The sequence below is a fragment of the Epargyreus clarus genome, unplaced genomic scaffold (genome assembly GCF_041222505.1).
Source record: "Epargyreus clarus isolate Ecla_fem2 unplaced genomic scaffold, WU_Ecla_fem_2.2 ptg000035l, whole genome shotgun sequence".
NCBI classification, from domain to species: Eukaryota; Metazoa; Arthropoda; class Insecta; order Lepidoptera; family Hesperiidae; genus Epargyreus; species Epargyreus clarus.
In genome coordinates, this window is record NW_027332240.1 from 976,038 (window position 1) to 992,599 (window position 16,562).

Sequence of the window (16,562 nt, forward strand, 5' to 3'; positions counted from 1 at the left end):
TTATTATCTAATATATAAAATTCTCGTGTCACAGTTTTCGTTGCCATACTCCTCCGAAACGGCTTGACCGATTTTGATGAAATTTTTTGTGCTTATCCGGTATCTATGAGAATCGGCCAACATCTATTTTTCATCCCCCTAAGTTATAAGGGTTGTTCACCCTTAACATTTTTTTATTTATATGGCAACACAACGTTTGCTGGGTCAGCTAGTTTTATTATACAAAAATAAATAAAAACAAAAGTGGAAATTTTGATTTACACTCTTTATTGGTACAAGTTATACTCTGGAATCCTCAATTGACGTAATTGGTATCTTCGGGAAGGAAAATAAAATAAATTATGTTATATATTAATATTATCAGGCATTAACGGAAATCCATGCTATTATACTTAGAATATAATTATTATGTTATATTCATCATAATTATGAATAATTTATTAATTATATATGTTTACGGAGAATTAAAAATAATTGAGTACTTTAGAGTAATGCTGAAATTTTGAGTCTTTACGTCATCATAAAGAAGTTAATCATAAATAATTAAAGGTGGTAGAACCCTTTGTGGTTCGACTCCGGCGGCACCACCGCCACACCGATTTCTGCCTCATAACAGCAGTGTTAAGCGCTGCTGTGTTTCGGTTTGAAGGGTGTACTAAGGGAAACATAATTTTCCGTGGCGTTCGAGCTTAGTAGCTCAGGGGTAGGGGCGCATCTGTGGCCGACCTTAGATACGAATATAATCCTATCTGGGGTTGATTATAGTTGTCCATGGGCGGCAGTAGCCACTTACCATCAGGTGGTATGCATGCTCGTCTTCTACTTCTATATAATTCTGTACCACTATGTAAAATTCTATAGTATGTATAAAAAAACTCATACTATGCCAGCCTGTTCGTCAGGCCACCCACCCCAGCCGTGGTACAATAAGGGGTGATGATGAAGTCCTTTAAAATGTGTTTTCTTCCCGTATCTTCCAGATTATCAAACCTCCCGCCTGGACAAAGTCTGTACGAAACTGATCTCATAGAACTAGCTGAAGGATTGGAGGGGAGGAGTCAGAACCCTATCCCGTTATTGGTGAGTTCTCAACTATAATTTTATCCTAAAATATATTTCCGACGGCCGTAAAACGCAAATCATTCCCGATTTTTGATCACTAATAGGAAGTTCCCGACAATCCCGATATATCTTTTTATAGCAATGTTATAAACACTATTTAAAAAGTAGACGTGTTTTTCAATAAATTACCACGTTCTGGTTTTTTTTCATCAAAAGTATTTTCAAAATGTGGGCATTTTTATGTATAAAAATATAAAAAAATCAACACAAGTCAATAATTATAGTTTCCATCAAAACCAATATACACTCATTTTGAAAGATATACCAAATTCCAAAACAAAAAAAAACCGTTTTTTTTTACTTTTCTCGTAAAATATTTGAATTTAATCTATAGACAATTTAATTGCCAACAACTTTTACATTTAACTTTTTTCGATAGGAACGAACAAAGCATTTTGATCCCTAAAAGTCAACCCGGTTTCACCCCCATACCTTTAATGGAGTTTCATTTATTTCTCCATATTTTTCGTTATACTTCTTACACATTCCAATAATTTTCATGCAGTCATAATTCTTCACCAGTATATAATATATACAATTAATAATTAGCTTTGCTATATAGTTGCAATGTAAAAAGCCAATAAGGTTAGTTCTACACGCGTCATTATAGACACACATAAAACGTCGATAAGACATAATTGAACCCCATCCATTAATTAAACCTTTGACACCACTTATCGATACCTAACATTATAACGTACATGGAGAATATACGTAAAAAGATCCGAGACACTAGTTATTATTATAAAAAATTCCAAGGTGGTAGAACTATTATTGGTTCGACTCCGGCGGCAGAATCACCACACCTATTTCTGCCTAATAACAGCAGTGTTCCGTTTTGAAGAGTGTGGTACAGAAGACATACTTTTCCGAGGCGTTCCAGCTTAGTCCTCAGGGGTAGCGGCGCATTCGTGGTCGACCTCAGGTAGGAATACCTAATCCTATCTGGGGTTGATTACAGATGTCCATGGGCGAAAGTAACCACTTACCATCAAGTGGACAGCATGCTTGTCCGCTACTCCCGTATTATAAAAAAATATATATTACAATATTTATGGAAAAATAAAAGAAAGGTGAAAATAAAATGAACGAAGATAATAAGCCTACTTTGTCGTATCTGATAAGCTGATAACAAATCAATTTGACCTTATTTATAAACATTATGTGGAACTTGTCATTGCAAATCAATACGGATAAACAAACAGACATGCACTTCCGATATATTATAGATAATATGATATAAGTTTGCCTCTCGGCTCTACGGTCGTCTCTTTGATATTTCACAGAAACCAAAATACTTCTGGATTAACATTTAGATTATTTTAATTTTTGTCTTTGTGCTGAAGTTTAATTAAAAATCGATTTAATTATTTCTAGGAATTTTATAAATGTAAATAAGCTCAAAAAGAAAAAGAAGGTTTTCTATGTTTTGACGTCATGTAAATTTATATCATAATCCTGCCAAAATTACTTGTTATGTAAATAATTATGGTTTAAAAACTAAAAAACCACGCTAAAATCGCACGAGGAAAATCGTTTATCCTGATTACTGACGATGCTGATGTGGAGAAGGGGATAAAATAATTAAAATCGGTTCTTGATAATTGTTCAAAAATTTAAATTTAACGGACTGTTCAAACTGGGTAAAAATCGAGTTCAAAGACAGACATATATACATACATTACATACATACAGCTCAAGCTAATAAAAGCGTGGTAAAAGCCAAATTCCCATTCAAAAACCTCTTCTTATTAAATTACTGGCGTTTAATTTATTTGAAGTTTAGACCATAACTTTATACGAAATCTATCCCTATTACATGCATTTTTAGATCGCCATAATTTATCATTAAGTTTATTATCATATGCTTTGACTGCGGTGGTATTCATATATTAAATAAATTAAATGTTATCTACAGAGGTTTATCCGTTAGGCAACCCGTGACGATACTTGCGGTGCGCTTCCTACCGCAATGATACGTAGATATAGTAATATCTACGTATCATTGCGGAAGTATCAACTAACTAAAATTTAGTCGACTTCAAACTAACGTTCTTATTTACTACTGACAGACAAGACAAATCACAGATTAAATGAATGAGTGTAGAAGTAAAATTTGTAAAGACATTCCTATTATTTCATATTAGACACGCAGTATTTAGTCCACCAAGTGGCTACTGCCGCCCATTAACATCTGTCATCAACCCCAGATTAGATAAGATTCCTACCTGAAGTCGGTCACAGATGCGCTGGTAGCCTTGAGAACTCAAATAAGAATGTCTGTGATCTGAAATCAACCTCAAATAGGATTAGAATTCTAGCTTAGATGGGCCACAGAAGTTGCAACCCCTGAGAATGAAGTTGGATCACGGATAAATCTATCTTCTTTTTCACCCTCCAAACTAAAACACAGCAGCGCTTAACACTGCCGCTGTAAGCAGAAATAGTGCCTCCTGAATCCAACAACAAAAGGTTCTAAAATTTAATGACGTGCTATGATCATTAATTTAATAATTCCTATCAAAGTCATTATTAATTAAAACTCTTTATAAATCTTGCATATTCAAAGTCTCTTTAAGATTATGACGACCCGCGTGGCGGAGCGGTCACTATACCGGTTTGACGCGCAAAGGGTCCCGGGTTGTTTTCTAAATGATGAATTTAGATTTCTCTTTCTGGGTCTAGGTGTTTGTGTATTTGTCTCTGTGTGTGTCTATAGCACCCACGGCACAGGGAATTCTAGTGTGGGTCTGTGAGTGTAGAAAGCGTTTATTATTAATTTAATAAATCCTATCAAAAACACTATTAATACGAACACTTTATAAATCTGAAACTCTTATATTTTATTAATGTGTCTCCATAGCAACGGTACTATGACTTGCGTATTCAAAGCCTTCAAGATTATTCTAGAACTGGTTATATAGATACTATAACAATACAATGCGGCTTGTGAATCACGGTGCAAAAAAACTAGTTGAGTTAGGGTCGCCACGATGTCCGGTTTGCCGGACGAACTGGACATGGTTTGCACAACAGTGTCCGGTTTAACTTGCCAGGCAATTGTTTTGTGGCGATTTTTTGCATTTCTACAAGAGATAGCCCGTACGATTTTGCATCATGCTAGCAATTTTTTCTTAATATTTTCTATTTAAGACTGTCGGAGGGTGGCCGTTACCCAGGCCTACCCTGGTAAAAGGTCTCAATTTGTTCAAAATAACCAAAAGTAAAATGGCCGATTTTATATTAGTAACAATAAAGGAATGATTTTATTTTATATGTGGAAAAGTTTTTATAAATGTCTAACCAAAATTTAGAATTTAGTTAATTCTATTTTATTAAAAATAATTTAATAATTCCTGTCGGAAACACTATTAATAAGAACACCTTATAAATCTGAAACTATTAAGTGTAATGTGTCTCCTTAGCAACGGTACTATGACTTGCGTATTCAAAGCTTCCAAGATTATTCTAGAACTGGTTATATAGATACAACCGCAACAATAAAATGCGGCACGTGAATCACGGCGCAAAAAAACCAGTTGGTTAGGGTCGCCACGATGTCCGGTTTGCCGTTTAAACGTACCGGACATGGTGTATACAGGTGTCTGGTTTAACTTTTATATGTCCGGTTTTCTGATGCGATTTTTTTTACCTTTTTTTTTAACATTTTCTACACCTATTGACTAGTTCTCGAAATTAGACTGTCGGAGAGGTCACTTTCAACCAGGCATACTTAGCCTGGTTGAAAGTCCGCTTTTAAAACCAAAAAGAAGATGGTGGATTTCATAAAACACGAAAATAAAACAATTCAACAATAATTTTCATTTTGTAAAGGTCAATTTCCGAAATGTCCGACCAATAGGGAGAGAAAATAAATAAAAAAATATTAATAATTAATAAATTAATTAATATCCAGTATTAGATTTATTCGAATCACAATTTGTTTTAACAAAAATCTTATTAATAAATACCTATGTATAGGTGATTATTTCATTGGACGTGATAACCCTGAATACAACGCTAAGTCAAGGTATGGTTAGCAAAAAAGATAACTTTTTTATCACCGACTGAATTTAACCTTTTCTAGTTTTTTTGTGTTGCATTGAGATGCAACGATTCAATTCGATGACATTACTGTCTGTAAAATTGAGTGGTTTTCAATGGATTTAAATACATTAGTCTGTTCAATTGAATTAAATTCAATGGGTTTAAAATAATTTATTAATTAATTAAATTTTGTTTTATTTGTTATAGTAATTCATACGTTGTTGCACTAATTAAATGACAACATGAAATAGAATTCTAGTTTATTTCACCTGTGACATTTATTATTATATTAGATATCTGATGTGACTTTTTCATTATATAAAATCAATTTTCATTATTTGAAATCAAAGAAATTAATAGGGCTTAATTTAGTGGACATTGTCAAGATTTCATACAAAATCTTTCATACTGTCATTTACATACGACTATTTCAGATTAATTGACAGTTGGTATGTATTTTTATCCTGTTATTACCAATTGGTAACTTGGTATATCCGCGTAAAGCTGCTAGTCCGCTCTGAATATAGAAATGAATTGCGTCGCAATAGTAAATTGTATGACTACACCTGCTCGCAACAACTTCAGAGCGGACTAGCAGTTTGACGCGGACTATACTCGTGGGTGACACTTTTCTTTCACATATTCCGTTTATTTCTAACATATAGTTTAATTTGTGTATAAAAAAAATATTTTATACCTTTGTCATATTAAACGAATGAAGTAATATCCCGACCATGAAACATAATTAATATAAACATAAAAACTGTTTTTTTTGTTAACCGTACGGCAACTGATGATATCATGGAAATAAATTGTTACGTAACAAATAATATAATCACAATTTTAATGACAATTAAAGTGGTCATTATGTGTTACGTATATAAATTTAGTATGTTTTGTTGCTGACCGTATTTATATGTGTTTTACTAATTTCCTATGCGAAGAAAACTGGTTTTAAGGAGCTAAATATATATTGATATATTTAGCTCCTTAAAACCAGTTTTCTTTTTGCTTCCTTCCTTTGCTTTAAAGTTCGTCGCTTTAATATTGGTTAAAGTTGGTTAAGGTTATTAATTTATTGTAATTTTATACATATATTTACATATCTTTATGAATAAAAAACGTGTATGTACTTATATATGCACATAATGAGGTGTGAAGGTTAGAACTCTTTGTGGTTCGACTCCGGCGGCACCACATCCACACCTGTTTCTGCCTAACTGTGTTTTGGTTTTAAGGGAGAAATACGAGTATTTTCCGAGACGTTCCAGCCTAGTCCTTAGGGGTAGCGGCGCATCTGTGGCCGATTTCGGATGGATCTGGGGTTGATTATAGATTTCCATGGGCGGCAGTCCTGGCAATTTTGAAGGTGGTAGAACCCTTTGTGGTTCGACGCCGTGGCACCACCGCCACACCTATTCTACCTTATAACAGCAGTGTTAGGCGCTGCTGTGTTCCGGTTTGAAGGGTGTGGTAAGGAAGACAGACTTTTCCGAGGCGTTCCAGCTTAGTCCTCAGGGGAAGCGGCGCATCAGTGGCCGTAGGAATACCCAATCCTATCTGGGATTGATTACAGATGTCCATGGGTGGCAGTAGCCACTTAGCATCAGGTGGACTGCATGCTCGTCTGCTACTCCTATATTATAAAAAAGAAGTTACACTTCGTTTACTGGATTCTCATACGGAACCCTGAAAATGAAGATAGCGTTCAGTGCGAGTATGTGTATGTAATGTTATGCCAAAGGTCAAAGGTTTATACTAGAATAGAATACAATGGGTTTATGGCCAGTGAAAAGTATTTCAAATTATTCTTAAATGTTAATTTAGTAGATATTTATTTTTTTATAAACCGGATAGTGTCCTAAACCTACTTGTTATTCATCATTTTTAATTATTTAAAGAACATCATGAATATGTATTTTTGATTTTTGTAATTGTAATTTTCGCCACGCCGTGGTAAGAGAGACATACTTTGTCGAGGCATTCCGCCTTTATATTCAAGGGTAGCGGCACATATGTGGCCGGCTTCAGGTAGGATTTTAATCTAATCTGGGGTTGATTACAGATGTCAATAGGCGGCAGTAGCCACTTACCATCAGGTGGACTGCATGCTCATCTGTTACTACTATATTATAAAAAAATACTTGTATTATACAATGTATTATGTGTTGTTGCTTTCAGGTCGATAATTTGCTAAGACCGTGCGCGGATCTGGGCATCCAGGCTGACTCTCTCATTGAGTGGAAGTATGATGTGGAGAAACAGGTATGTGTACAGTATTAAAATCATCATCATTATTGTCTGACAATTTCTAGGGTTTCATCTCAGAATTGTTTTTTTATAATATAGGAGTAGCAGACGAGCATGCAGGTCACCTGATGGTAAGTGGCTACTGCCGCCCGTGGACATCTGTAATCAACCCCAGATAGGATTAGATATTCCTACCTGCGGTCGGCCACAGATGCGCCGCTATCCCTGAGGACTAAACTGGAACGCCCCGAAAAAGTCTGTCTCCCTTACCACACCCTTCAAACCGGAACACAGCAGCGCCTAACACTGCTGTTATTAGGCAGAAATAGGTGTGGCGGTGGTGCCGCCGAAGTCGAACCACAAAGGGTTCTACCACCTTTAAAATTAAGGGTCTAGGTCATCATGGTGACTAAGATTTTAGATTTTACACACCTTTGAAATTTTTGCTATTGTCCACCACTTTGGCAAGGGTAAATTACTAGACTCGACTTCACAGACTTATAGGTCCCTTCACGATGTTTTCCATCGCCGTTTAAGCAAGTGATCATTAATTTCTAATATGCACATAATTATTGAAAAATCAATGATGCGTTTGTGATATGAAGCTGGGATTCCCCGATTGAGAGACCGAGTTTCACCCACTCGTATTGAATATACGAGATAAATAAATATGTGCTGTCAATTATTTAAATACAACATTTACATTATATTTATACTAAAACTAATTACATTAATTATATAAGTGTAAGAGGTTTTTCCCGCGGCTACGCTCGCGTTACGAAGTAATATTTTCATCCCCTATTTTATCCCCTTGGGGGTAGAATTGATCAAAATCCTTTCTTAGCGGATGCCTACGTCATAACATCTACCTGCATGCCAAATTTCAGCCCGATCCGTCCAGTGGGTTGGGCTGTGCGTTGATAGATCACTATGTCAGTCAGTCACCTTTGAGTTATATATATTTAGATGTTTACATACATTTAATTAAATCATATTTCCGTTGAGGAAGCTGTATTAATATGGTATATAATACCGGAATAATGCGAGCTACATGAGTCAGTAGACCTCAAGGTTCCAACACACGTCACTTTTACTCCACACTCAATAGAATGTGTTTAATGGTGAATTATATTTAATAAATAGTGTAGTATAATTCATAATTCATAATAATTCATAATTCATAATCTTTATTTAAACAGCACTAGATAATTATAACCTTTGCTTTGTTATTGCCTTTTGTTTGTTTTGTTCAAGTTTTTATTTCTTTATTTTTTTCTTGTTATTATTTTTGTTTTTTTGTGATTTTTGTTTTTTTTCTTAAATTTATTTTTTAAATTTTTATTTTAGTATATTTAGTTTTAAAAATTGTACTGTGTACTGCAATTGTGGTGAATAAATTATATTATTATTATTTAGTAAATTTTTGAGTTACAATATATAGGATGTGCACTAGTCAAAAGTTTAATATGCCGATTAAGGCGTTCTAAATGTATGGCTCTCACATAATTCTTATAAAGTATTGATTTTTTTTATTAATAGTCTATAGTCCGCGTAACACTGCTAGTCCGCTCTGAATATAGAAATGAATCGCGTCGCCATAGCAAATTGTGTGACTACGCTACTCTGGCTCGCAACAACTTCAGAGTGGGATAGCAGTTTGGCGCGGACTTTAACTTCTAACGCGTTATTATATACATAACTATATGCTATACGCGTTATTACGGTGGTAGATCTGTGGTTCGACTCCGGTGGCACCACCGTCACCTATTTCTGCCTAATAACAGCAGTGTTAAGCGCTGTTGTGTTCTGGTTTGAAGGGTGTGGTAAGGGACACATACTTTTCCGAGGCTTTCCAGCTTAGTTCTCAGGGGTAGCGGCATCTGTGGCCGACCACTGGTAAGAATATCTAATCCTACCTGGGGTTGCTGACAAATGTCCATGGGCGGCAGTAGCCACTTATCATCAGGTTGACTGCATGCTCGTCTGATACTCCTGTATTATTAAAAAAAATGTTTGCTGAATAATGTTGCCTATATTCCACTAAAGTTTTTTTTGAAATATTAACATCCAAATTTCAAATTTCCACCATAGGGTGATAATAAGTGAATCAGTCGACTGTCACATTGCCTTTTATATTATTGACGTACATAATTCATGTAATTTAATTTACAAAGCAATTTATCAATACGTTAATAGTGTAGGAAAACATCGTGAGGAAACACACATTGATACGTTTCAAAGGTATGTGACGTAGGAATAAATTAATGTGGTTAACTATGGTTAAGTCTGAACCAGGGATGTAGCTCCGTATCCGTATCCGAAACTAGCGGATATTAGATCAAAATATCCGAAACCATAAGCGAATCTGATATAAAACTTTCGAATAATTCGGATAAGGGCGAAGTCTAAATGATACTATTATGAAAAGCTTTCGCCCGAGCAAGCCGACGCATTTTGTTAATATAGGAGTAGCAGACGAGCATGCAGTCCACCTGATGGTAAGTGGTTACTGCCGCCCATGGACATCTGTGATCAACCCCAGATAGGGTTAGATATTCCTACCTGAGGTCGGCCGCAGATACGCCGCTACCCCTGAGGACTAAGCTGGAACGCCTTTGAACGGTATATTTCCCTTACCACTCTCTTCAAACCAGAACACAGCAGCGCTTAACACTGCTGTTGTTAGACAAAATTATCGTATCCGTCACCGATTTTATCCGAACCTATCCGAAATAATTCCATGTCCGTAACCAGATCCGAAACTGATATATTTTCAATAGATCCGTGTCCAGATCCGAAATATCACATCCATAACATCCTTAGGTTAAACCTGTTTTAATTCTGAGAGACAATATTACGATCTTGTAATGTATGACGTCATTGTTCATTACTACTTAAATTGTATTGAGTAGCTTATCGCCAGATCATATTATTTTATCGTCAAACCCAAATAAAGTATCACGTCACAGTGAGATCGATTTTTATAGTAAATCCGGCTTTTTACGTCAACACTTGATCGTGTCGTAAAAGATCGCAATAAAAAACCGTTTAATATCCCATAAAGCGTGATGTCGTCAGATCCATGTAATGTCAAACCGTGTTGTGTGTAGCGTGTCATAATAAACCACTGTTGTAAAGGAGTTCTGCCATCTTATAACATGTAATTTTTTAATATGTATCGGTATTTATGATGCGCGGTCTTAATTAAAAAATCTTAGTTAAAAGGTCTTAACTCAGCAACAACATTAGCTTAAATCGAAGGGTCCGAAGTTCAAATCCCAGGCAAATACCTCTGATTTTTCAAAAGATATGTGCGTGTTTGAAATTAATTATCACTTGTTTAAACGGTGATGAGGAAACCTGCATACCTGAGACTAATTAAAAATGTTTTCAAAGGTATGTGAAGTCTACCAAGTCGCACTTGGCCAGCGCGGTGGACTTTGGCCTAATCCTTCTCATTCTGAGGGGAGACCCATGCCCAGCAGTGTGACAGTAATGGGTTGATGATGATTAGCTTTTCAACGTGATGTCTTCTCCCCAGATCGACCATGTGGTTCTCGGTCGGGGTCCGCCGGGCGGCGCGTGGCATACATTCCCGGCGGGTGTGCGCACGCTGTCTCCGGCTGGATGGCTCGCACTGCCGCCGCACAGCAGCGCTTCATCCGCCCCTACAGCGAGGTTACCCGCCAGAGCAGTCGCTGCTTACTGCCGGCGGTACGTCCACGCGTGTGGGCTACAGGTGGGTTACATAGCTATTTAGAATTTATGTAGACGAGACGGTAGGTTTGTAGCGTTAAACTTAGTAATCTTTGTGCATAATATCGTACATATCGCGAGCTCTGTATATACGTAGCTCTGTCTCGTAACCGCGAACTGCGTTGACCATAAACTCATACGTAGCCATCTCTGTGCATAATACACGTAGCTAACTCAGTAAATATAATGTAATACGTAGACCAATCTCTGTAGATAATGCACGTAGCTTGTAGCTACACGCGTAACCCATTCAGGGCTACGTAGCGCGCCGCGTAGCCGATGAACTCTTGCATTGTCATCACCGTCTATAATACACGTAGAGAACTCCATAAATAATATAGTAAATAGCCCCGCCCCATCTCCGTAGATATTGTACATATACGCGTTACCGATCAACTTGTTCGTAGCACATCATGTAGACGATTTTCATGCATAATACACGTAGCTCAATCTCTGTAGATAATATACGTAAATCGTGGCAGACCGCGTAGCCGATTAATTCATCGTAGTGCACCGCGTAGCCGATGTAACCGTACGTGGCATTATACGTAGACGAAGTACATAGAAATCTCCGCGCATAATACATTGTGAACTCTATAAACCAGTAAGATATATGTACAATTAATTAGTGATATAATTTGGAATTTGCAGCGTTTCTTCCGTAGCGGTGTGATAGTGAGCAGCGTGACGCTGGCGCCGCGCGGTCCTCCGCCCTGTGCGCCCGCCTGCCCTAGGAATGCACTGTTTTGTGTCTCCGGGTAAGATATCCTTGAAGTTATACTTCTTTTCGGGTTCTTGGGATGATTTACATGAGGACTGTGCTGTTTAATATTGCTAGTATACATTATTTGTTTGCTATTTATTTAATTTTATATGTTTTTACGAACGTAGAGCATGGGATATGTTTTTTAATTAATTTTGTTTTTTTTTTATGATCCCTTGCGTCCGTACATTCTTTAATTTTTAATTTAATTAAAATTGTAGTATTAAAAGAATTTGCAGTCCATTTTATTATAAGTGGTCATGGTCAGTTCGGATTATCTGAAGTCGAATAGATACTACCTCTAAAGACAACATATTATGGACACTTGATATTCGAGAATTATTGTGTAGAAAACTGGTCAAATTTTGTACTTTGGCATAGACAACAATTTATTAAGATTATTTGATTATTATTAACTGGCATATATAAATAAGCAAACACAAAAGTATTCAGTACCAATTTCACTTATATTTGTCGATCGATCTCCTTTTTTTTAAAGCTATGTAAAATTAACAGAAAATGTATTTTTTTCAGCTATGACAAGACAGAATGTCGTCCGTTCCGCTATGTATGTCGCCGCGTGGTGCTAGCGGCCGGCGCCGGGGACCGCCCCAACTCGTTACCGCCGCATCTCGCCGCTAAGTCGCTGCATTCGTTAGCTGCTGTGCAACGCGGCTTGCAACTGTTGGCCAGACATCGTGAGTATTATCTTATTTGATGCGTTATTAAGAATGGCCATTTATTCGCCAAATAATGACGAGTAAGTAAACTTTGACTGGCACTAAAACCCCGAAAGTGCGCTGAAAATCAACGACAATTCATCGTAAACATTGCACAAAGCGAATGACGTCGTCCGTACTATTACGCGCGCATTTTCTGATTTAGTCCTTAGAACTAACAATACATTTGTAACTTTATTAGTCTTGAATAAGATTTTAAACCTAATTACAAATGTTCATACAATGACTACAAATCATTAGATGAATTTAAGGTTCATTGGTTAATTTAATTTCATAAAATTTTCAAACTTTTAAAGGAGATCTTCCGCGGGATTTTGTAATCATGCCCGGTAAGCGGTTGTGCTCCGACAGTCTCATTTCAGAATTTGTATACATATATATGTAAGAAGTTGAGAAAACTTAGATAGCGTGATTTATAATACTCGTAGCGCCATCTCTTGACAAGTAGCGGAAAGTCTACACTATTGTATTAGTATCTTGCTGTAATAATAATCACTGAAGACTTTGGGAAAGCATTTCTCATTTATTTTAAAATAATTAATGTTTTTTTTTCACCCCCAGCCGGCAACAAGCCTCCCTCGGTGCTAGTGGTGGGGTCGGGCGTGAGCGCCGCGGACGCGGTGCGCCTCGCTCGCAGCGCGGCGCTGGACGTGCGACACGTGCACAGGACTCCGGCGGACGCGCTCGCCAGACTGTCGCCGCAGGCCTATCCGGATTACTGTCATGTGAGTTCAATTCAAATCTCATTAATTCAAAATTGATTCATATATAATATAGTTAATTGTATCAGGCGTTACTTTGCGGAAATCCATGCTTTTAAAGTAAGATTAAAACTACTTCGCAACAATCCGCTACAAATATGGATGGTATATATTTTACATACTACATGCTACATGGTTTAAAATATATACCATCATACATATTTATACCGGATTGTTGGGAAGTAGTTTTAATCTTAACTTCATATAGAATACTTTTTTAAAGTCAACAAACTACCACCGCTTCGGAAGGTCTTTCGCTATGGAGAAGAAGCGGCGCGAGAAACTCCATGTGGGTGGCTTATTGATAGGTTTTATGATAGTCAGAAGTAAAATATGATACAAAACTCTGTTATAAGATAATTGAACTAAAAAACAATAAAAATACCGACATAGTCCAAGTTCATAGACAACAAAAAGAGGGAAAAAAGGAAAAATGAATAAAAATGGAAATTATGGCTACTTACAAAAGTATTGCAATAAATTAAATTAATGTTCAGCCAAGTTCACAGTTGACGAAATATAATATAAAAAATGCTTTACTAAGTAAAATAGAAAGACATACATATCTTGATTTCTAATAACATAATAACTTGACTTACATAAGGCATAATGTAGCTACATCAGTTTCAATAAAATCCGTAAAAAATAGGTGAACTTATGATTCAGCCAAAAGATTGATAATAATGAAATAATCAAATAATTTATATCAACAGGTATACAAGATGATGATCGACGGTCCTACCGGCAACTACCAGAACTATACTCCATACCCTGAACACATGATAGTTGAGATCACCCCAGTGCCCGGCAGCAAGGATACCCACATCAACGAAAAAGAAACCTCTCTCCGTCTCAAAAGAGTCAAGCTCTTAAACCTAATCACCAACGAAACAGTTGAAATAACAGTCTGTCTCATAGCCGTGCTCATTGGCTCCAAACCAGACCTATTCTTCTTACAAACAAACTTCAATATAAACAATATGGACATCAAAAACTGCATCAAATGCATCGACGAGGATGAAAAACGGAAAATCGAGGACGAAAACCAAAGGCAATGCTTCCTGAAGAACCACTGGCACTACATCAAAGCTGTTTTGGGACAAAGCATCCAGAGTTGCAAGTCTAGGTATCTGAACTACACGGAAATTAATGGTAATACCAACACAAAGTGTATAGTGCCAGATTGCAACAAACGGAACGGGATAACAAAGATTGGCAGCTCGGACAATGTTGGGTTATTGGAGAAATGTGAGTGTGAAGAGAAAAGTAATGTATGTCAGTGCCAGCCAACGAACCCATATTCCAGTGGAATTGGCTTCGGAATTGACCCTAAAAAGCCAGTGGACGGACGCTCTAACCCAATAGCCATTGACAAAAGCACTCATGAATTATTAAACGCTCCGAAAGGTATGTACGCTCTGGGGCCGTTAACAGCGGACAATTTCATAAGGTTCATTCCCGGAGGGGCATTGGCACTAGTGGCACACATACACAAGGAGTCCAAAATGACTGCAGAGTGACATGACACCCGTAATTGTGATGTTTCAATGTTTAATTTTTTTTATAATAAATTATTTTTTATACCCCATCTTTACTTTTATTTCTTGCACATTTATCTTTGTAATACGATGATATAAAGTCCATAAAATAACTATAATTAAATAAGTAAGCATCAAGTATACTTCTACGTTCTAAAAAAAATAATGTCGGATTAGATGTTATCCTAATCAAAGAGAATTTCATACAAGATCCCTCATCCAATTCAACTAGTATAGTTATTGTTCTGAGCTGTTCAAACTAACACTATTTCGGATTTATTAAGAGTTGACAAACCATAGACGTAGATTTTTTTTGCTACATTATATCTATGTGACAAACATTTTAGAATGAATTTGATATTTAATAACTCATACACAACACTACATTGGATCTATTGGTAATATATAGTTAAAAGTTTTTTGCTCAAATTCATTATCTTTTCTATCTATATTCCCAAACTTCTAATGACCCAAAGTTATTTATTTAACCATAATTTAATGAAACTACATTTATAAAAACAGTTTATTTCTAAATGGTATTGGTATATGGTACAATAGAGTAACTAATTTAATGACTAATTATAATATTGTGATAGTAGAACTAAATGCATTTTAGGTATACATGTTAGCCACAATGCAACCAATAGTTTATTCTAAAATGATTTTACAGCTGAAATCATATCATGATAAGAAAAATATCATACAAAGTTTTTTACAAATGTACAATTATGATTAATACAAACCATACAAAATATAATGGATTGGAGAAGGGGTTCGTAACTACCTTTAAGAATTAAGAATGCCTTATTTGACTGCCACACCACACACTTCATATTAAAATATGTAGCAATTAATAAGAAATGTTTATGTGGTGACATCATTGCTGTCAAACCACAAAATGTTCTACCACCTTTTACAGAAATAGAAATAATCAAATGTTTGTAGTTAGTAGAATCCTGTATAGATTCGACTCCAGAAGCATCATCGCCACACCCATTTTTGCTTTTTAATAGCTGTGTTATGTGCTGCTGTGTCTGGTTAGAAATATGTGGTAAGGGAGATATACTATTCCGAGGCATTCCAGCTTAGTCCTCAAGGGTAGAGGCGCATCTGTGACCAGCCTCAAGTAGGAATACCTAATCCTATCTGAGGTTGATTACAGATGTCCATAGGCAGCAGTAGCCACTTACCATCATTGCAAGCATATTTGCTTCTTCAATATTATTTAATAAAAAAAAAATAACATTTTTTTAACTAAATTACTATTATGTAACAAACAGCAGACTTATCTTTACTTGTTTATCTGTCAGACATAATGACAACTCAAGTACTGATGACTCGTTCTGTTACTAAATTGGTTATAACATATGATGACTCACATAAAATTATAACTGTATATAACAAGTCTTGAAGTTTGTGCTCATTATGAACAGAGTTTTCATAATATTCCAGTAAAAATATGTTGAATGCAGACTTCAACAATAAGTCAAATTAGATTCCTTTCTAAGATCGGCCACAGATGCGCTGTTACCTCTGAGGACTAAGCTGGCATGTAACGGAAAAGTATGTCTCCCTTACCACACCC

The 16,562-nt window shown here is 36.2% G+C and overlaps 1 protein-coding gene across 3 annotated transcripts in view; it reads left to right on the plus strand.

Moving 5' to 3' along the window:
• The window catches only part of LOC140756567 (oxidative stress-induced growth inhibitor 1), an 80,475-nt gene extending 65,448 nt beyond the window's left edge, over positions 1-15,027 (plus strand). For all 3 annotated transcript variants that reach the window (XM_073092091.1, XM_073092092.1, XM_073092093.1), the window contains 7 exons: positions 981-1,080; positions 7,351-7,434; positions 10,961-11,158; positions 11,827-11,933; positions 12,473-12,636; positions 13,240-13,403; positions 14,153-15,027. In XM_073092091.1, the coding sequence (XP_072948192.1) occupies positions 981-1,080; positions 7,351-7,434; positions 10,961-11,158; positions 11,827-11,933; positions 12,473-12,636; positions 13,240-13,403; positions 14,153-14,959 (1,624 nt within the window). In that variant the 3' untranslated portion in view covers positions 14,960-15,027. The remainder of the gene's footprint in view (positions 1-980; positions 1,081-7,350; positions 7,435-10,960; positions 11,159-11,826; positions 11,934-12,472; positions 12,637-13,239; positions 13,404-14,152) is intronic.
• Positions 15,028-16,562: the final 1,535 nt, after the last annotated feature.